Here is a 21,761-nt window from a genome sequence, read left to right as displayed (position 1 = left end):
AGTAAAGGCTGCTTTTATTATGTCTTACTTTTATTTCAAAGCAAATATTTAACGCTGCTTATTATGTGCCATGCACTGTGACTAAGTGCTTTAAAACAATCTTAATATAACAAGAATTAGTTCTATTTCAGCCATGAGGAAACTGAGGCTTGAAGTGGCTTCCAAATGCAGCACACATAGTAAGGGCTAGAGCTGTATTCTCAACCTACTCGTAAGTCTATCTAATTCTAAAGTCAACACTCCTACTCTATTCATACTAGGAAAAACTGTAAATAATACCATTCACTTACAGAATTACAGTATGGTGTTTGTGGGTAAAACTACCATTGGTGATGTTTCTTCTGTTTGATAAACTTGCTTAGCTTGGCCCAACCCCTTCCTTGCCACTAATGGCCTTAGAAATCTATCCAACATGGTTGTAAAATGGTGGGGAAGATGATGGAAAACAAACAGCAAAAGAACAAGTGCAAAGACAATGGTTTCTGGAGAAAGAAGTAGGAAAAAAGTACCTGAAGTTGGTCCTGAACTTGAGTTTTCTTTCTTTTAGAGACTAAGTTTACAAGATACGCTCTTCCTGAATAATCTTATTTTCTGTTTATTTGCTATATTGATATACAATGAACTTGCATATCTCTACATTTCCTTTTTGTAGTTATATGAAGAGGAAAATTAAGTCTACCAAATTTGCATTTTCAACTTAGGCCTTCCAACATACTCTTAAGAAAAATTATGATCAATCTCTAAACTCTATTAAGAACATCACACATTTAGTTCAGAGCCCATCATTGGCTTTTATCAACTTAGGTGAAAATGACCCTGTGTCTAATCTCTTTAGTGCGTCTTCACAATGGCACCACAAACAACAACGGTTTAGTGCAGTTCAGAATCCAGAGTATTTGGCATGTAGCTTGTGCTGAGAAGTGGACCACCCAGATTTCAAATGATGTTTGTCAGCTGCTGGGACTAGGGTAAGTAATTCTACTTGGTTCTCTTTTAAGAGAGTCTCAAACATTTTTATTGGTATCAAACTGGGTTTATTAAGATATTTGAAATTTATGGAAGCTATGAATTAGAAAATATGCATGAGCAAAAGGAAGAAAATAAAAATTTTGATTAACCCCATTCTCAAAAAGTAACCACGCTTAATAGCTTTTTAATAATTATATTATAAAATTATGCAAAATAGTACATTACGCTGTTTTATAGCCTTACACATGAGCATTTCTCATGTCATTAAATATTTTCTATACATTATTATTTGAAAGAAAATTAAATATTCCATTTTATGCTATATTATAATATATACAACTAATCATAAGCATGCAGAAAACACATTTCTGCTGTATCTTTACAGCATTTACAATAGTTTTGTTTTGTTTTCAAAAAATTTGTAGCAGTATAATTGTTGTGAGAAAAGATATGCAAAATTTCAAGATTTACCCAAGAAGGGTAACGCAAGTGATGATTCCATATTAATGAATCAGCAAAAAATTTTTGTACTTCCCACTCTAATGACACAATATATTACAACAAATATAGAATTCTGTTCACCATATTGATTTTTTACCTTCTCATCAGTCTCAAAAGTATTGAGTTAGAAAATGGAAGGAAATAAGTGATAACAATTTGCTTCTTTTGAGTTGTACAATTGGTCAACTCTAATTCACCATTTTGGTACTTTGGTACTTATGATTTGGGAGATTTAACCATATTGGGTCCATTATGGTTTTTTGATCACTTATAGCACTGTAGTATTTACCAGCTTGGCTTGTCTATAAATGTAAGAACCATGCCATTATAGCATTGCTAACATCTAGACTTACCATTGTCTCAAAATATAGGTACTAAACATTTGTTGAAGCAATAAATAATGCATTATATATATGACATAAATGTAGGTATATCTATCTAAAAGTATGTCAAAAGTTTTCCAATCATGTTATTATCCTGTTGGTTTTTGTTGTTGTTGTTTTATGTCCTGAACTGGGGAAAGATTTGCTAATTCATTCTAACAGGTTGTATAAAGTTACAAAGGAAAATAATTGAAGTCCACATCCACATATACCCTCAGCATTTGAAAATTATCTCAACTATTCTTAGTTTATCAAAATCAAATCTAATTGATTGTTTTTCTTATAAGGGACCCTTCTTTCTAACTGATTAAATTCATATATCAGTCTTCATGCCATACAAAGATTTTCTATATTTATTTCAAACTGTTCAATTTTTTAACCCAAAATATATTTTCCACTAGAAATAACATTAGTGTAGTGGTTAGATCTCAGTGTAGCCCATAATAACTGTTTAATTTCTAGTAAACTGGGAGAGTTATATTATATATTAATGTCAAAATAGTCTCCATCAATTGCCCTCCCCTGCTCATTCCCTGAGATCCCTCCCAACCCAAATTTCAGGTCCACCCAAGCTGCTTCCAGTGGCTTTTCCTACAAACTGCCTGTCTTGGCTCATGCTATGGACTTTCCTAAAATCTCTCAAAGGTTCACATAACCCAAACAAGCAGCAACTGGCTTTGGCATTGTCTTGTACCTCTGGCTAAACAGCCCTAAGTCTGGCACTAGCTAAAACCAGCCTCGGTTCATGGTTTTGCCTCTTGAGGCACCTCTAAGCCCAGTGCAGGTGGGGGGCATTTGTGGATTGTTTTGAGGTTCATGTGAGCTGGCCCTGGGCAGGGCACAGGCTGTGGCTGAATTTGGCCTGTAGTAAGATGCCTTCCAGGAGTATCCAGGGCTGCCATGCCCAGTGACCAGCTTCAGACTGAGACGTAGCACAACCTGGCTGCCTCCAAGGATAACACACCCAAAGGGCAGACTGAGCAGACAACAGAGCCCTCTAAAGCAAACCCTGCTCTGTAAAGCCAACCACCGTACAACAGCTCCTCCACTAATCATGGCCACTCCCCACAACCAACCTACCTGAGAGTCAATCTCTCCCACTGACATGCAAACAGCAACCAAGGCTCAATTACAACAGGAGGACACACACACACAACCCACACAAGGGACACACCTGGAGCACCTGGCTCAGGTGAGCAGGGAGACTGCCACTGGGCCCCACAGCACACCTACTACATCAGGCTACTCTTCTAAGACTGGGTGACATGGCAGCCTTACCTAATACATAGAAACAAACACAATGAGGAAGCCAAAATGGGGAGACAAAGAAACTGTCCCATATGAAAGAACAGAACAAAGCTCCAGAAAAAGAACTAAACAAAATGGAGAAAAGCAATCTATCAGATGCAGAGTTCAAAACACTGGTTAGAAGGATGCTCAATGATCTCAGGGAGAATTTCCAGAAAGAGATAGGAAATATAAAAATGGGAATAGAAAACATAAAAAAGAACCAGTCAGAAATAAAGAATACAATAACTGAAATTAAGAAATTAGAGAGAAGCTACAGTATATTAGATGAAGCAGAGTATTGAATCAGTGATTTAGAAGATAAAGTAGCAGAAAACACCCAATCAGAACAGCAAAAGGAAAACAGAATCCAAAAAATTGAGGAGAGGGGCCTCTGGGACAATATCAAGTGTACCAACATTTGCATCATAGGGATACCAAAAGGAGAAAAGAGAAAGCAAGGAATTGAAAACCTCTTTGAAGAAATCATGATGAAAAACTTCCCTAATCTGGCAAAGGAAATAGACATGTGAACCCGAAGAGGTCCACATCAAGACACATCAAAATTAACATGCCAAAGTTTAAAGACAAAGAGAGAATCTTAAAAGCAGTAGGAGAAAAGCAGTTACTTACCTAAAAGGGAGCTCCCATAAGACTGTCAGTTGATTTCTCAACAGAAATTTTGCAGGCCAGAAGGGATTGGCACAAAATATTCAAAGTGATGAAAAGCAAGGACCTACAACAAAGATTATTCTATGCAGCGAGGCTATCATTTAGAATCAAAGAACAGATAAAGAGCCTCCCAGACAAGAAAAGCTAAAGGAGTTCATCACCACCGAACCAATATTATAAGGAATCTTAGAGGGGCTTCTTTAAGAAAAAAAGGAAGGAGGAAGGAAAGAAGGAAGGAAGGAAGGAAGGAAGGAAGGAAGGAAGGAAGGAAGGAAGGAAGGAAGGAAGGAAGGAAGGAAGGAAAGAAGGAAAGAAAGAAAGAAAGAAAGAAAGAAAGAAAGAAAGAAAGAAAGAAAGAAAGAAAGAAAGAAAGAAAGAAAGAAAATGGCAGTAACTACATATCTACCAAAAATTACTTTAAATGTAAATGGATTAATTTCTAATAAACTCGGAGAGTTATATTGCATATTAATGTCAAGATAGTACCTAACCACCACACACAACTATTTTACCATAAGAAAATATGTTGAAGTTCCAGTCAGAGCATCAGAAACGCTCTTGCAATTGGATTGAGAGATTTCAACTCCCTTTACTTCCTAAAAGGCTGTTCATTCAGAATGGGAACTCTCCAACTCCAAGCCTCATTCAAGTGGTGTTAGCCTTACCATAAAGTCAATTTCTATCTATCAAAAGCAGAGGGAGGAAGTGAGTTTTGTCATCCATTATGTAAATAATCATCAATTTGGTTTATGTGTATATTTGTTTATGTGTATCAACTTCCTGTCCTTTGTATATGTTATCCTTTCTATTATACTTATAGCTGTATTCTAACAAAAACCCTTTCAACATGGGGGCGCTTTGAGACATAGTCTTGGAGGCGGGTGAGTTGCAGGTAGAATAATGTTTTTTGGTGAAAATTAAACAAACACTGAATCTGACAGTTGTTTATTCTCACTTCAAGTAAAGTACGGGGGTAATTGGCATTGATTCTAAGTTCCTACTTTAATATTGATTTAAGCTCAATGGCAAGTTCATGCAGGTGAAGCCCTAGGAAGTTATTTTCTTCCATTATTAATGCTGCCAGTAATTCTGAGAAGCTGTTTTATAGACTCAAGAACTTAGTGAAGAATAGACTAAGCATATTGATAAGTTGACCTTGTTTCCACAATTGATGAATCCAAATGCCCTGGATGATATGTACATATATTGGGCTTTCTCTACACAGGGCCTTGTGTTCCAATTTATCATCTTTCTAAGCATCATTACATGATTATAAACATAGAAGGTTTTTCCACTGTGGTTTGTAAATCTTAACTGAATTGTTTCCTGGAGGATATATGGGTTTAAGACTTATCATTACAAATATCAAAAAGGTAAATATCTTCTTTGACAGAAGGTTTTTTTGTTGTTTGGTTTGTGTGTGTGTGTGTGTGTGTGTGTGTGTGTGTGTGTGTGTGTGTGTGTTTAATGATTTTGAATGAAATATGTGGAGTGATAGCATAATGCTGATTCTTACAATTGCATGAGAGGGTGTATTGGAAAGGAAACATATCTTTATTACTTTTTAACACTAGCAAATATAAATGTATTATTTTGATTACTCCTGCATCAGAAATCTAAGCATTAGCAATGATATGAGTCTGTTCCATGGAAGAATAAGACATGGGTTTTGCTTTCAGTGTGGTGGGGATAGACACAGACGAAGATAATTACAATATAATGTTATAAATTCAATGTGCTGTAGGAGAACCTACTCAATTTATGCATGTCAGGAAAGGCATCCTAGAAAATGGCTTGAGCTGAGTGGATGACAGCCAATTCCACACAACTGTGTACTATCTATTTACATGTTTTTCCCCCAGCCAGATTTTACACTCTAGTTCACTGACCTCATTTCCTGTGATTCACAGCCCTTCCATCTGGAGATATGGACAAAGAACTAGGTTTTTTAATGTGCATAAAGCAAGCAGTACATCTCACTGCCCTACATGCTATATTTTTGATGAAGGTCAGGCACTTGTTTATTTCAAAAATGAGTCAGGTAGTCTCTGCAAAGACTTTAATCTTTGGGTCTGCACTTATTAAATAGTCTCCATAGTGTCCTGGTAATTGAAAGAAAGTTATAGCCTTAATGAAAATTTGTCTGGACTGGCACATAGTAACTCAAAGGAAACTTAGTGAGTTTAAAATTAGGTGTTTAGTACTGTAGAAAATAATTTAGGAGTCAATTTATTAAAAAGGCACAGTAGTCTCTCAAGATTTTTTTATGCACATAGGGTACAAAATGCAATTCCCCAAAAATTCTATTCTAGTAAATCATATGAAGTAAATTTCATCAGCCTTCCCTTTTTTAAATGAAACATTTTCATTCCCTGCCATTTATAGCGTGCATAAATAAGTACTTTGAACAACATGTTCATGTCTCTGATTAAAGCATGAAAGAAAACATTTGTTACTGATTCAGGAATAAATGTTAAAGAAATTTGGAGTAGTGATTTTTAAAATGATATTTCCTAGAACGCACACTACCCGTTACTAACCCAACAAATGAACTATGCAGTTGATTTGCCTCACTAAGCCATTAAAAACTAGAAGTCACCAGGTCTGTATAGCTTTCCAGAATTTAGGAAATACTAATGTATTAAAAATAGGTTAGTTATACGTATCTCTAGTAGGCAGCCTATGAGGAGTTGGTGTTAATTTTTAAATCCCATAAGTCCTGTGCTAGATCTCTTCAGTCCAAATATCAGAAACACCAAGTGAGCCTTTCTTTCTCAAACCCCATAAGAGAAATGGAATTACTTCAAGGTGCTTCCATTTCAGATGTGCTTTCAAAATGTTGGGGGGTGAGGGATAAAAAATGTTTCCTAAATCTTCGAAATAACTAGAGCATAATGATTTAATTTCCAATGTAAGCACACAACAAATTTGTATCCACAATTTAGCACTGGGTCCTGGAAACTAAACATAGAACCTGGTTTCATATTAGTTTAAGAAGCTGGTAAACAAGTACTTCTGTTCTTGTCATTATCCCCCATTTTTCAGTTATATGGGAAAAACCTTAACACAAAAGAACAAGAAAGATAAGATATGGGAATTATAGAAAAAAACACAACTACAAATGATTTCTTTTTATTTGCTAATTTTACACAGAAATAATTAAATAATGTTTTCTGTTATTTTTAATTTGCCAGTTCAGCGCTAAAGGAAAAAAAATTTCTTTTTTCTTTTTCGCTGTGTTCCTGGTGTAAGAGGGGTGGGGATGAGGAGGCTGAAAGCAAGGTGGTATAAAAAAATTTTATTTTACTTGGTTTAATTGACCAAGCTAAAAGCTCATCATTTGCCGGAATTACTAATTACAACTTTGGTGTTTTCACTATTTTAAAATTAGCAAAGCATTAATTAAAAATAAGGAGAAAATAATAGCAAAGTGCAGTAATTTTATAACGTACTAAGATTAATATTTCATAGGTTTATTTTCTAACAGGACTGGGGGAAACACAGCAGTTAGGTGATTATGTCTGCTATGGGCAAATGAGTGAAAGCAAGTATGCCACTAACTTGTAATCTAAGAATTGGATCAGCAGCTTCCAAACCTGGTTATATGTTAGAATTACCTAGTCTTGGTCCCAGACACTTGGACGAAGGGTGGTAGGTCAGTGGTTCTCAGCCTGTGATTTTAGGACCAAACTAGTCGCACCTGCAACACTTAGGATATATGTATAGAAATGCATATTCTGGAACTCCACCTCAGACCTACTCATCAGAAAGCCCAAAGTAGGGCAGCAATAATCTGTGTTTGAATAAACCCTTCAAGTGATTCTGAGGCAACCAAAAGTTTGGGAACCATAATCTAGGGCAGGCATCCTGGTCCTGAACCTTCTTTTGTGTGTCGAGAACATTTTCACCAGTCTGACGAAACTTACCCAACTCTTTTGAGGTTCACATTTGTAAATGCATAAAATAAAATACATATAATTACAAAGAAAAATAATTAGATTAAAAAATAATTATCAAAATATTGTAAATATGATATGGTAATATATAGTTTTCTATTAAGGTACTCAGATCTACTGGTAGTTTTGATAATTACTGTAAGATCCAAGGTGAGCATAAATGATATTTTTAGATATATGCAGCAAACTGCGATGTGATATGAAGAGATCTGCAGTTTGTTTTGATGCTAAGAATATTGTGGTTAGTCACCTACACTTGTATTGGAAGGAAAGATTAAATTTCAATGTGAGGTCAGTAAAAAAATAAAGATATAATTATTTCTCATCCAACTACAACCCCCTACATATTATTACAGATAAGTAGGGGCTTCACAGCCCCCAGCCCGGGACCTTCGCTGGTGTTAGGCCCAGAGTTCTTGGGTCTTTACAGAGCCCCAGGGGATTGTGATAGAGTAGAGGAACCCATGAAGCTTGTGTACTTGTTTTGGTAGAAAAAATAACTTGTCTACAATATTTCTAAAATTTGGCAGTTTGCTTTCACCTGGGATTAAAAACAAAGCAGTGTGGGAAAAATAAACATCAAAACATCCAACTTTTTTTTTCCTACTGTAGCCAGGTTGAGGACTATCTCTGATTTAATCCAGGGGATTCCTTAGCTTGTGCTATGACATCAGGTTATTTTAATTCTCTGGAAATTTTTTTCTCCCAATAGACCACAACAAAAGTAGAGAGTTTAAAAAGACCATGGTAAGAAGGATGTCATATAAAGGGTAAATATATATATTTATATAAAGGGTGTATATATATATATATATATATATATATATATATATATATATTCATGGCTAGGTTTTCATCAACCACAGGCTGGTACAATGGCTTGCTTGGAAAAATTCATTCCTGATTTCTCCAAGTATTTGAAAACATATTATTGGGAATTACGGAACTCTCTTATGTGAAATATCACTTATTTGTATTGATAGTATTCAAGGAGAATTCTCATTGTTTTTAACTTTTACTTTGATTTACACTCTAATAGGTATTTTGTAATCCCAGAAAGATTTATGTGGCAAGGAAATTACTGAGAAATTAAATACATAAAGGGTTAAGAAAAATCTCTTTTATATTTTGGTATAATTGTGAATCATCTACTGATAAATTTCCTGCAACACACAGCTTTTTAGTCTATAAAAGTTCCTTACAGACTTTTTTCTTTTTACTCAGAGTCTATTTCATAAAAAACAACAAGAGATTTTGGTTTTCCCCAAGCCAATATCTTTTACCATTCCCTTAGATCCTGTCATGTGGGGAGGGGAAAGCTTCTATATTCAAAAATAGAAAGAAGTAAGGACTGGAGAAAACTTTTACCCCATGAAATGAATAACAAGTTTTCTTGTTCATTGTGTTTCCCTTGTAAAACTTATTTCCAACTGTTTAACCTGTAAATAATGCTGCATATTCTATGAGACCAAGGGCAATTTTGAATAAAATTGATAAAAATCTAATAGAATAATATACCTCCTTTCTGTCTTCCTTTAATTTTTCCTTCTTCCTGCTCTTTTCTTTTTTTTTTTGCTTCCTTCCTCACGTCCTTATTCCCTCCCTTCTTTCCCCTCTTACTTTCTTCCATTTTCTCTCCTTTTCTTTATCACCTTATCTTTTCAAAAGAAAGGGAGGTGATTTATAACAGAGTATAAATAGTAAGATTTATGTGATGAAAATAAGATCCAAAGAAATAAGGAGGCGAATCTATAAAACATACAGAGTCAACATAATTACTAATATCGTGTCTGAAATTTCTAGAAATACATGCAAAAAGGAAGACATTAAAAATTGCATAACTTTAATTATGAGATAAAATACATGCTACCAGTTGCATAGGGAAGACAGATTTCTCTTGACACTAAATTCTAAAGGAAATGTTGTCCGTATGTCCTTATAAAGTAATAAGGCATTAAAAAAAATATGCACTGAGAAAACTTTATAGTAAATGCGGAGGTTTATGACATATGCCTTTTATTCTACAATAAACTCCAATGGCAGCTGAGGAAATAATGCTAAAAATGAATCAAGGATATACTACAACGGAGAGAAACCAGGTTGTCCACGACGTTGTCCATGGAGTTCCTGTTTCTGACTATCTCCCCTGAGCATCACTTCTTTCAACCATATTTTTGGTAGGAGATACCAAGAGTTTGTTTCCTTCCTAATACAAGTATATCTGGAAGATAACAGAGAATCAACTCCTCTCTTGTTGTTAATACAGTATCTTGCATAAAGGAGGAAATCAAGTGAAGATCATTTTTTCTATTGGCATTTCTTCTGTGTGTCATGGAATTTTAAGAGTTGAGGTCAGAAAATCTAAAACTAATTAAACTTACCTGTTTGCTAAGAGCTACCCTAGTGCTGGGTGAGTGCTAGGTGTGTTGCTATAAATGTGGCAAGTGAACAAGCATTTGTAGTTGAACAGTGTCCAGCTCAGTCCCGGTGTTTAACGAATAGTACACGTGTCCTGCCTGACTCTCCTAGTGGAGGCTCTGCCATCTGTTGCCTTAAACCTCTTTTATTCACTGATTCCCCGGCCTGTTAAAATGCTCTCCCCTTCCTTCCGTCATGCCAAATCAACCCTCTTCTTTCCCTCCAACCTAAAAAGGATGGTCCATTCTTCTACAAAACACAAACAAATAAACAACAACAACAAAAACCCTTTTGAGACTAATCCCACCTAGTTCAATTCATTACTTAAACCTTTTGGGGGTGTGAAATGAGCTACAGTGCCTGGCTGCAACATTTGCGGCATTTGTTACTATTTTTTTTAGCTTTAGTGTGCCCAAAAGCTTTAGACATTCCTACCAAGCTCCTGCTTTGGGGAGGAATTCTTATCACAGCAAAAAGTCTGAGGAGCGAGACAAAAGAGGGAAACCTAAGCAGGGCCTGAGAAGAGAGGCAGGTTTAATACTGTGCAAGACGCCTTGGGATATCCTTCTTTCTCTCCCTAGAATTCATCTACAAGTCTATTCATATACTCTGTATACGATCTCAAAAATAATAATGATGGGTTGCATCTACTCATGTGCTTTTTTTTCTCACATAGAATAAGGTTTTCCTGAATCCAGGGGATCCCTTTGAGGGTGCATAACCTATAAAAATTGTAATAAGGTTTAGAGATAGGCAGTCAGGAGGCATTAGCATGTCAAAAAAGTAATGCTGTATGGGCTTTTCTCTCTAATACCAAACTTCTGATTTCCAACAGCTATGCAAGCGTGTGATAGAATTATCTAAATCTGCAGAGCTGGAACTTTTTCAGGATTTAAAAAATGCAAACTCTAGTTGTAATCTGGACAGACTGCCTCTCTAAAAATTAATTTCCTTGCAAGAAAAGGAAACTGAGGCTGGGAGAGACCCAGTTGCATGCTTCATTTGTAGAACTTAATATAACGTGTTCTGTCTTAACAATTCAATTTTTCAATTGCATTAAGATTTTGTTTCTCAGAAATAAATGGTGACAACATGTGGTTGCTAACATTTTATTTTGCCAAGAACATTTTTAATACATTTCTGTTGTCACCATCATTTCTTAAAATAAGAAATAGTTTGTTGTAAACTTTTTTGCCACTTATATTCTGCTTACTATGAATACAAAGTAGAATAAACTGTTCAGTCAAAAAAAAAAAAAAGATGAGTTTAACTTGGCAGAATTTCAAATGCAGGTAGTCTATCTCAAATTAATTTCCAAATTCTAACATCCAGCACTGACATCCAAAAATATTTGTGTGAATCGATAGCCTCTATACACCACTCTTAGGTTGCTGATCCAATATTTCCTACAAAAAAATTAATCAATTATGTGATTCCTTTATAAGTTTTTTCCCAACAGGTTTTATCTAATTACTATTCTAAATAATCCATAATAACATATCTGTACCATTAACTGCAGTCTATTTTCTTATATAAAGCTTGAGACTAAAAACGTAGAGAAGGCAATCTCAAAATACAAGATATATGTGTGTGTGTTTTTCGATATGCACACATAATCTCTATTTTTCTCATCCAGATAGTGAAAATATCACTACGGAACAGTATTTAAGAATAGCCGGGTAGAAAAAGTGGCATTTACTAAATTCTTTATTCTCTGAATACATTCTTTATTTACTATGTTCTTTATTCTTAAAGCTTTGCCTCTAGTCTTTCTTTATCTAGAATAAGTTTATGTTAAAAATATACCTGCCAATTCTATCACAGGGTAATGCCTAGGGTAGGCATGTAATAAATTGATATGATATTAAAAACTGATTTATAAGTAATTTTTGAATATTTTTTCAATGACAAAACTAAAACAATTTAATAATGAGTTTGATGTTCAAGGGAAAACAATCCATGGGGTGGGTGAGTACAGTGCCTCACAAACAATGGCGCACCCTTTTCAAGGGATTTTGGGTAAAAGCAAGGTTTATAGAGCATTAGAAGAGGCAACTTGGAATCAGGGCATGATTGGCTAGGAGGTCGAGAATTTCCTTATTAGGCCTGCAAGTCCTGTTTTCTAAGGTAAGATAAGCTGACTAAAGCTGAATTGGAGGATTGTGCTGGGGTACGTTAGGTTTCCCTGACAGTAACACATTCTGTGAGGGCGGGCTAATTTAAGTTTAGATTTGTGACTTGGGCCAGACCACTAGGGCAGCCTCCATTTTGTGGGTCCTGATATACAAATTAACTCTATCAGTGCCTTAAAACAGATTATTTTTTAGGTAACTAGAAGCCATTTTGGAAGCCAAAAAGCAGACCTCCTGAATAAGTAAAAAAATAGATATTATATATGACCGTGGTTCCCTGACTAGCAAACATCTGAACCAGCTGGAGCGTTTGTTAAAAAACAGCTCACTGGACCCTACCCCCAGAGTTTCTGATTTGGCGGGTCTGGAGTGGGCTTGGGCACTTGGCATTTCTAATACATTCTTTGGTGAAGCTAATGCTGTTTGTCTGGAGAACATACTTTGGAATCTGTTGGTCATGGAGCGTCAGAAACACAGAAAATTACCTAGCAGAATGTTCAACACATGCAGGCATTCAGCAGGATACATGGACCATGAGCGAAAGCAAAAAGCAGAGAGATGTCTAAAAGGGAGGTTGGGAAATGAGTAGGACCCAGCAACTTTACCTTCACAGCAAGGATGTGCACTGATAAACTAATTCCAATTTGATCTTCAAATTGGATAGGCATTTCTTGAAAGCCAACATTGGTGTGATGAATTCTACCAGAAGCTGCACCAATGGTAGAATTCAAAGTCCTCTAAGATCTGTTTTGATCCACATTCTGCTTCCCCTAAATGTGTGAGTCCTTAAATACAAAGTTGCTGTGGTGGTAAAGTCCTTACTGATCTAGGACATTCCTGTCCTTTCACACCCTCTGCTGCCCTTTGATGTCTTTATATCTCTTTTGTTTTCTGCCCTCTAACAAACACATTTTATATAAATACTCACATAAAATGATTCTTCTGCCCATATGGGAGGACTATCTTAAACTTTAACGATAATGCTAACAACATGAATCTTCTTTTTGGTAAATCTGTTTCAGGTTTTATTAAGGGGATAGTCATTGATTTGTGTTTTGAGTTACTTTTACCTGTTTATAGAATAAAAGTGCAAAAGGTAGGGATCTGGTCAAGATGGCAGAGTAGGTAAATGCTGTGCTTACCTCCTCTCACGGCCATTTCAAAATTACAACTAAACCACAGAACAACCATTAATGAGAATCACCTGAACTCTAGCCAAACTGAAGCCCAACAGCTAAGGAGATAAACAAGAAACCAATGAGACTGGTACCATGTTTCCCCCAAAATAAGACCTAGCCGGACAATCAGCTCTAATGCATCTTTTGGAGCAAAAATTAATATAAGACCTGGTCTTATTTTACTATAAGACCGGGTTTTATGTAATGTAATATATAATATAATATAATATAATATAATATAATATAATATAACATAACATAATATAATATAACATAACATAACATAACATAACATAGCATAACATAATACCGGGTCTTATATTATATTAACTTTTGATCCAAAAGATGCATTAGAACTGATTGTCCGGCTAGACCTTATTTTCAGGGAAACGGGGGAGGAGGGACAGAGATGCAGAAGAGGCTGGTCCCACACCTGCTGTCACTGTTAAGAATCAGGAGAGATATCTCGGCTACAGATGTTCCCCCCCTCCTTGTCCCCCAAGAGGAGCAAGGGATCCCAGCCCCACACCAATCTCCCCAGCCCAGGGTTCCACAACTGGGGAGAGAAGTTCCCATTATTTCTGGTTGTGAAAACCAGTGGAGATTGTGGCTGAGTGAGACGGAGGGCCTCGCACAGACTTACTCACCATCGGCATCATTCGCTCTGAACTCCAGCCTCTATCCACCACTGGGGCAGCAGCTAGGGTAGCAGCTCTAAAGGCAACAGGGACATACAGGGAGGAACTGAGTTGTCTGGCCTCAGGACAAGGGCTGGGGAGGCAGCTTTCTCCTGGACGGAGGAGCTGGTGGAAGCCATCACTGCTTTGCTGCACCCTCCCCTTCTCTGCGTACAGGCACAGGTGGAAGCTATATGTGAGTCTATCAATTGCCCCACCCTGCTCATTCCCTGAGACCCCGCCCATCCTAACCTTTGGCCCCACCCAATCTACTTCCAGTGGCTTTTCATACAAACTGCCTGTCTTGGCTCATGCTATGGACTTTCCAAAAATCTCTCAAAGGTTCACAAAACCCAAACAAGGAGCAACTGGCTTCTGTATGTCCCGTACCTCTGGCTGACCAGCCCTAAGCCCAGCAGTAGCAACAGGCAGCCTTGGTTCAAGGCACCTCCAAGCACAGCACAGGTGGTAGACATTTAGAGATTGCTCTGTGGCTCATGCCAGCTGGCCTCAGACAGGGCACAGGCTGTGGCTGAATTTGGCCTGTGGTAAGGCCCTTCCCAGGAGGTTCAGGGCTGCCATGCCCAGTGGCCAGCTTCGGATCAAGAAGAAGCATAATCCACCTGCCTCCAAGGATGATACACCCAAAGGGCAGACTAAGCAGACAACAGAGCCCTGCAAAGTGAACTGTGCTCTGTAGAATCAGCCCCTGCACAACAGCTCCTCCACTATGGTAATGGCCGGTCCTCACAACCAATCAGCCTGAGGGTCAATCTCTCCTACTGATATGCAGACAGCAACCATGACTCAACTACAATAGTAGGACACACACAACCTATACAAGGGACACACCTGGAGCACCTGGCTCAGGTGAGTAGGAAGACTGCCACTGGGCCCCCACAGCACACCTACTACATCAGGCTACTCTTCACTGGGTGACATGGCAGCCTTACCTAATACATAGAAACAAACAGAATGAGGCAGCCAAAATGGGGAGACAAAGAAACTCTCCCATATGAAAGAACAGAACAAAGCTCCAGAAAAAGAACTAAACAAAATGGAGAAAAGCAATCTATCAGATGCAGAGTTCCAAACACTGGTTAGAAGGATGCTCAATGATCTCCGGGAGAACTTCAACAAAGAGATAGGAAACATAAAAATGGAAATAGAAAACATAAAAAAAGAACGAGTCAGAAATAAAGAACACAATAACTGAAATGAAGAAATGAGAATCAACAGTACATTGGACGAAGCAGAGGATTGAATCCATGATTTATAAGATACGGTAGCAGAAAACACCCAATCGGAACAGCAAAAGGAAAACAGAATCCAAAACAATGAGGAGAGGGGCTTCTGGGACAACATCAAGTGTACCAACATTTGCATCATAGGAATACCAGAAGGAGAAAAGAGAAAGCAAGGAATTGAAAACCTCTTTGAAGAAATCACGATGAAAAACTTCCCTGATCTGGCAAAGGAAATAGACATATGAGCCCAGAAAGGGCAGAGATTCCCAAACAAGGTGAACCCAAAGAGGCCCACATCAAGACACATCAAAGTTAAAATGCCAAAGTTTAAAGACAAAGAAAGAATCTTAAAAGCAGTAAGAGAAAAGCAGTTAGTTACCTAAAAGGGAGCTACCATAAGATGGTCAGCTCGTTTCTCAACAGAAATTTTGCAGGCCAGAAGGGATTGACACAAAATATTTAAAGTGATGAAAAGCAAGGACCTACAACCAAGGTTATTCCACCCATCAAGGCTATGATTTAAAATCAAAGAACAAATAAAGAGCCTCCCAAAGAAGAAAAGGTAAAGGAGTTCAGTACCACCAAACCAGTATTACAAGGAATCTTAGAGGGACTTCTTTAAGACATACGTTTATAAATAGATAGATAGATCGATCGATCGATCGATCGATAGATAGATAGATAGATAGATAGATAGATAGATAGATAGATAAATTGAATAATGAAATGGCAAAAACTACATATCTATCAAAAATTACTTTAAATGTAAATGGATCAAATGCTCCAATCAGAAGATAGGGTGGCTGAATGGATAAGAAAACAAGACCCTTATGCTGCTACAAGAGACTCACTTCAGATAGAAAAACACACAGAGAATGAAAATAAAGAGATGGAAAAAGATATTTAATGAAAATGGAAATGAAAAAAAAAAGTTTAAAAGCTGGGTAGCAATACTTATACCAGATAGAATAGACTTTAAAACAAAGGCTGTAACAAGAGACAGAGAAGGATCCAGTAATCTCACTTCTGGGTATTTATCCGAAGAAACCCAAAACACTACTTTGAGGGGATATGTGTATCCCTCTGTTCATTGCAGCATTGTTTACAATGACCAAGATGTGGAGGCAGCCTGGGTGTCCATCGATGGAAGAATGGATAAAGAGTAGGTGGTACATAGATCCAATGGAATATTGCTCGGCCATGGAAGGAAATGAGTGCTTGCCATCTGTAGCAGCATGGATGGACCTGAAGGATATTGTGCTGAGTGAAGTATGTCAGATACAGAAAGACAGATGCAATGTGATTTTGCTTATATGTGGAATCTAAAGAACAAAAAAATAAAAGAGAAACAAACCCATAGATACAGAGAACATTTGATGCCAGATGGGAGGGCTTGGGGGCTGGGTAAAAAGGGGACTGGATTAAGTACAAATTGGTAGTTACAAAATAGTCCCAGAGATGTAAAGTAAAGCACATGGAAAATAGTCAATAACATGGTAATAACTATGTATAGTGCCAGGTGGGTACAAAGGCTAGTCAGGGGGATGACTTGCTAAATTATATAAATGTCTAACCACTATGTTCTACACCTGAAATTAATATAAAATAATTTGGAATGTCAACTGCAATTGAAAATTAAAAAGAGGGGGGAAATGTGAAGGGGAATAGAGGTCCAAATTTCCAGGTATAAAACACATAAGTCATGGGGAATATAGTCACTAATATTGTGGTAGCGTAGTACAGTGTCAGATGGTTATTGGACTTATGGTGATCACTTCTTTAAGTATATAAATGGTGAAAAACTGTGGTACACCTGAAACTAATATAATATTGTATGTTAGCTATATTTTAATAAAAATCTTTAAAAATAAATAAATAAAAGTGCAAAAAGTAAAAAGAAAAAGTAGTTTTTAATTAAAAAACCAAGCAACCAAAACAAAAAAGAAGGTTAAAAGAATGAGAAATTTTATATAACTAAAATGACACTAAAAAGGAATTCGAGAATCAAATAACAATATAACAATATCTGCAATATTTAGTAAGCACTTACTGATCTAAAGGCTCCATATGTTTCGTGTCATCTAATCCTCACAACAACACTCTAAGGTTCGAATGATCATTGTATCTCCATTGTGAAGTGAGGTTAACAAAAGAACATAATGATTGAGAATTTGTCCAGTTGCACAGCTACTTGAGCCAGGATTTCAACTCCACAGTGTGGCTTAAAGCCCAAGCATTTACAAACAACTCACATTACTAACAGTTAAATCAATCTTCGAACCAGTCAGAAATAAAGAATACAATAACTGAAATGATGAAATTAGAGAGAATCAACAGTACATTTGATGAAGCACTTACACACAACTCACTAACAGTTAAATCAATCTTTGAACATTAAATGCAGAATTAATCATTTATTGAAAAACTTTGACAAGATCGGCAATAAAATATAATCCAGTATTTCAAATGACACACAAAATAAGTACAAAACGCTAAATTCTGAGACTTTAAATATAGACTCCACTGTTCCAGTGATGAGAGGTGCAAGACACTCTCAATTTCTTTAAGGTATTGTCTCACCTGAAAGAGAGAGGAAACACCTCTCTACAAAGCTTTTTTTTTTTTTCCTGTTTCTTATTGCTCATAACAGCTATAAGTGTTCCTTGGAAACTCCCTCTACACAGATAGAAAAGGGTGAGCGTTGACTTAGTCTGGGGAAGACACTCATCCTTCTTTTGACAAGACAATGGGTGTGTCTATCATGGTACTCAAAAAGACACCTCCCTGTAAGCGGTAGAAGATAATAGGAATCAAGATGTTTCTAGCAGAAAGGCATACTTTTGTACGAAAATTAAAATCTGGAATCAAAATAAAAGGCAGGAAGCAAGATTAGGAGTTAAGAAGTTGAGAGTCTCCAGCAGAGCCTAGGGAAGAGAGTCAGGATAATTGAGAGAAATCTTCAATTAAGACTCACAGCTGAGAGCATGGATGTACGTAATAGGTTTTCAGGGGAAAAAGAAGACTAGAGACTATTTAGTGGCTTTTGTCACATGAAGGTGACTCTTTCTCCATCCCATTCTGGCTCACTAGTTGACACTTGGAGATCCAGGCTACCTACTTCCTTCTTCAGAGCAATCACATAGCTTCTGGCTTTAAATTAGGGCTTGTTAGGTTTTTGAATTGAATGAAATATGAAGAGCAAAGTGACATTTGGAAAGGTAAACATATATTTTGTTATTCTAGGTTGTTCTTAGACAACACAAATCTTTTTGAAAAGATGAATTACATTCAACAGGAATACAGTTTAATAAATTACGGCTCAGCAGTTCTGTGAGATTGTCGTTAATATTGATCATTATGGACACTATTGGACAATATAAATAAGTTAAATGAAAAAATCAGGCACCCAGTTATAGGCACCGATTTTAACTTTGTTAAGTAATATGTTAGTATGCAAAAAAGAACTAGAGGTATTAAGCAAAAGTTAAAATTACATTTATGTCATTATGGGTGATTTTTCTACTAATTTCTACCATCTTTTAGATAGCAAAATGTTTGAAGTTTTATATTAAAATGTTAATTTATTTGTATGGTATTCCATAATTTCTTCTAATGTACACCGCATTAAATAACTAGAAGTTTAGCTATGTATTTTTATTTTTGTTTTGTCTATGTGTGTGTGTGTTTTCCCCCTAGGAGTGGAAACTCATCAATGCCAGTCTTCTCCACTGGAGGTGGACCATTTGTAACATTAAACACAGCACCTAATGGCAGTTTGATACTAACACCAAGGTGGGTCCCAAGTTTGTTTTTAGACTTGTTTTACGGGGACTGAAAAGAAGATAGATTTTTAATCCAGCCAGATTTTAATTCCACCACATACTAGCCTTGAAAGTAATTTAACAAATATAATCTTGAAAATAATTTAACTTTTTTACTCTACAGGTAATCTCTAAATAGTCTCTAAATGATCCTATCTGATCACATTGCCTAGCCCCCATATCAATGGTAACACAGTCAGATGAGATACTGTATATGTAATTGTTTAACACACTGATAGTGATTCAATAAGTCTTTATTCCATATCCTTTTCATCCTTACTCTCAGATTCATAAACAAGTAAATCCCATTGAAAGAAATTGTGAGAGTTGGGATAAAATCTTTTTTCTGCCTTAGCAAACAGAGCATGACTATTAAGTGAAGGAGTCCAGACTTTTGGTGGTGCCTACATATTCTCTTTTGCTCTTTAAAATTAGGTTGACTTTTATAGCTTTTACTCATGTTTTAACAAGCACCATTTTTTTTTCATATGCAAAGATCTGTTTCAGCCTAGTTTATGTCATTTCTCCTGTTTGAGCATTAATGACAATTTTTGTTCAAACTGACTTCTGAATCTTACCATTCCATTCAAGGCCAGTGCGTGGGAAGAAAGTAACTGCAAGAAGCAGCCATAACTACAGACAAAGATTTAAGATGTCATTGCTGGTGTATTAGCTTGTAGTTTCTCCTTTAACAAACAAACTTAATGGTGAAAATGAAATTATATAATTATTCAGCTATCCATGAAACATTACCATTTCTTTGAGCTCAACCAGTAAAACAAATTGATGAAGGAGTATTTTCAGTACCAAAGGACTTTGCAAGTGAATGTTTTATACGAATGGTTGCTGGGCCTTGGGATTATTAATCACAGAAGGTATGAAGCAAAATATCTGCCAGGGAGAAAGCAGACTTCTAGATTTTCTTTCTATAAGGCATGTCTAAATTTACCTTACTATTATGGATCTTGAGCAGTTTGCATATTGATAATTTATTTTATTTATACCTAATAGACATTTAAGAATGATGAGAAAAAGAACAAAGGACAAAATATAAAAATCTCATCTTAATTAAATTCGTGCTTTAGAGAAAAACTAGGTTATTCTATGCATATAAACAAAATGCCAGTATCATCTTACTTTGATGCCCCTATTATGTGTTTGTTATTTGAAAGAGACACCATCTATAGACACAGAAACTTTAACCTTTCATCACATCAACAAGCCAGGAATGTCCCTTAATCCCTTCCTTGATTAGCCATCTTAGTGAAAATCAGTCATATATACATTTATTTAGTAAGCTAGTTAATTTATTATGTGTTTATTTATTGCAGAGATTATTACAATAATAATCCTTGCTCTGTGAAAATTGTTACTTATGAAAACAGCTTTGTACTAGTGATAATAATAAAAACTAAGAAAAGGAAGAGGATATCAAGGAAGATAATTCCTCCAACTACGAAAATCTACCGACCTATTTCCCCACCTTTTTCTTCTACTGGGAGACATATGCAAGACTCAGATTACTATTTCCCACCACTGGGGAAATGCCCCTCAACATGATACCAGTAATCTGAACTGTTATAACTGTAAATGTATGATTCATGCAGCTGCCAGTACTGGGTTTCCCTTTCTTCCAATTCTTCAGGCTACTTCAATAGCAATCCTAGAAGTCAAAGAAAAATTGACATAATATATATTGATCAATGTAGTGTGATAAGCATGGTGCTAGATACAGGATACAAAGTGCTTGTAAACCCTTTTTTGAATGACTATCACGTGACAGACACTGTGGTAGGAATATTACGGAGTTTATTTCCAGTGCATGCAAAAGCTCTATGACATAGATTGTATTGCTCCACCGGAAGGTGAGGAAACAGAAGCCTGGTGTTGGAAACTGACTTGGACAAGTCCACAAAGCCTGCAAGCAACATAGATTCTAACTCAAGTCAGTCCGACTCCAAAGCCCTCTATTGTTTCACTCTCCTGTGCTATCTTCTAAATCCCCCCAGGCAACAGCTCACCTTAAATAGCCATATCTGGAAAGGAGAAGAAAAAAAAAGCATAGCCTTTCCAACAAGAAAAAAGGCAATGTTGTTGGGCATATGTTGGTAGAGAAATTAGTTCATTTTGTCAATACAGCAGGTAAAAACCCATCCACTTGTATCACAGTATTGCCCACTAGGCTGAGAGAAAGACACAAGGTCACGACAGTGATGTTCTTCCTGTTCAGAGGGCTAACCTAGCTCTGACTCCAGCACCAAAGCCCAGGACAGTAATTTTACTTGTCTCCAATCTCTGTAAATACACCAGGACAAACAGGGGATTCACTGCTCATGCTGACTGAGGTTCAGCAACTCCCTCCTCTATAATGAGACTCTGCATGTGTGTGTTTGTGCACGAAATTTTTGACTAAGAAATGCATGAAGAATGAGGTGCAAAGTCCAGTTAATATTTGAATTAACTCGATAGTTATTAACTTTTCTGTGCTTACTAAAAAGAAATTCATGAGTTTTATACATA

The 21,761-nt window shown here is 36.5% G+C and overlaps 1 protein-coding gene across 1 annotated transcript in view; it reads left to right on the top strand.

The window, feature by feature from the left end:
• TMPRSS15 (transmembrane serine protease 15) overlaps window positions 1-21,761 on the top strand; it is a 112,425-nt gene that overhangs the window by 73,049 nt on the left and 17,615 nt on the right. Inside the window, exons 18-19 of the mRNA XM_033091271.1 lie at window positions 836-968; window positions 19,117-19,212. Coding sequence (XP_032947162.1) covers window positions 836-968; window positions 19,117-19,212 — 229 coding nt within the window. The remainder of the gene's footprint in view (window positions 1-835; window positions 969-19,116; window positions 19,213-21,761) is intronic.

The sequence above is a fragment of the Rhinolophus ferrumequinum genome, chromosome 2 (assembly GCF_004115265.2).
Source record: "Rhinolophus ferrumequinum isolate MPI-CBG mRhiFer1 chromosome 2, mRhiFer1_v1.p, whole genome shotgun sequence".
Taxonomy (NCBI): Eukaryota; Metazoa; Chordata; class Mammalia; order Chiroptera; family Rhinolophidae; genus Rhinolophus; species Rhinolophus ferrumequinum.
The sequence above is the reverse complement of the archived record's forward strand: the minus strand, read 5'-3'. Positions and strand labels throughout refer to the sequence as shown.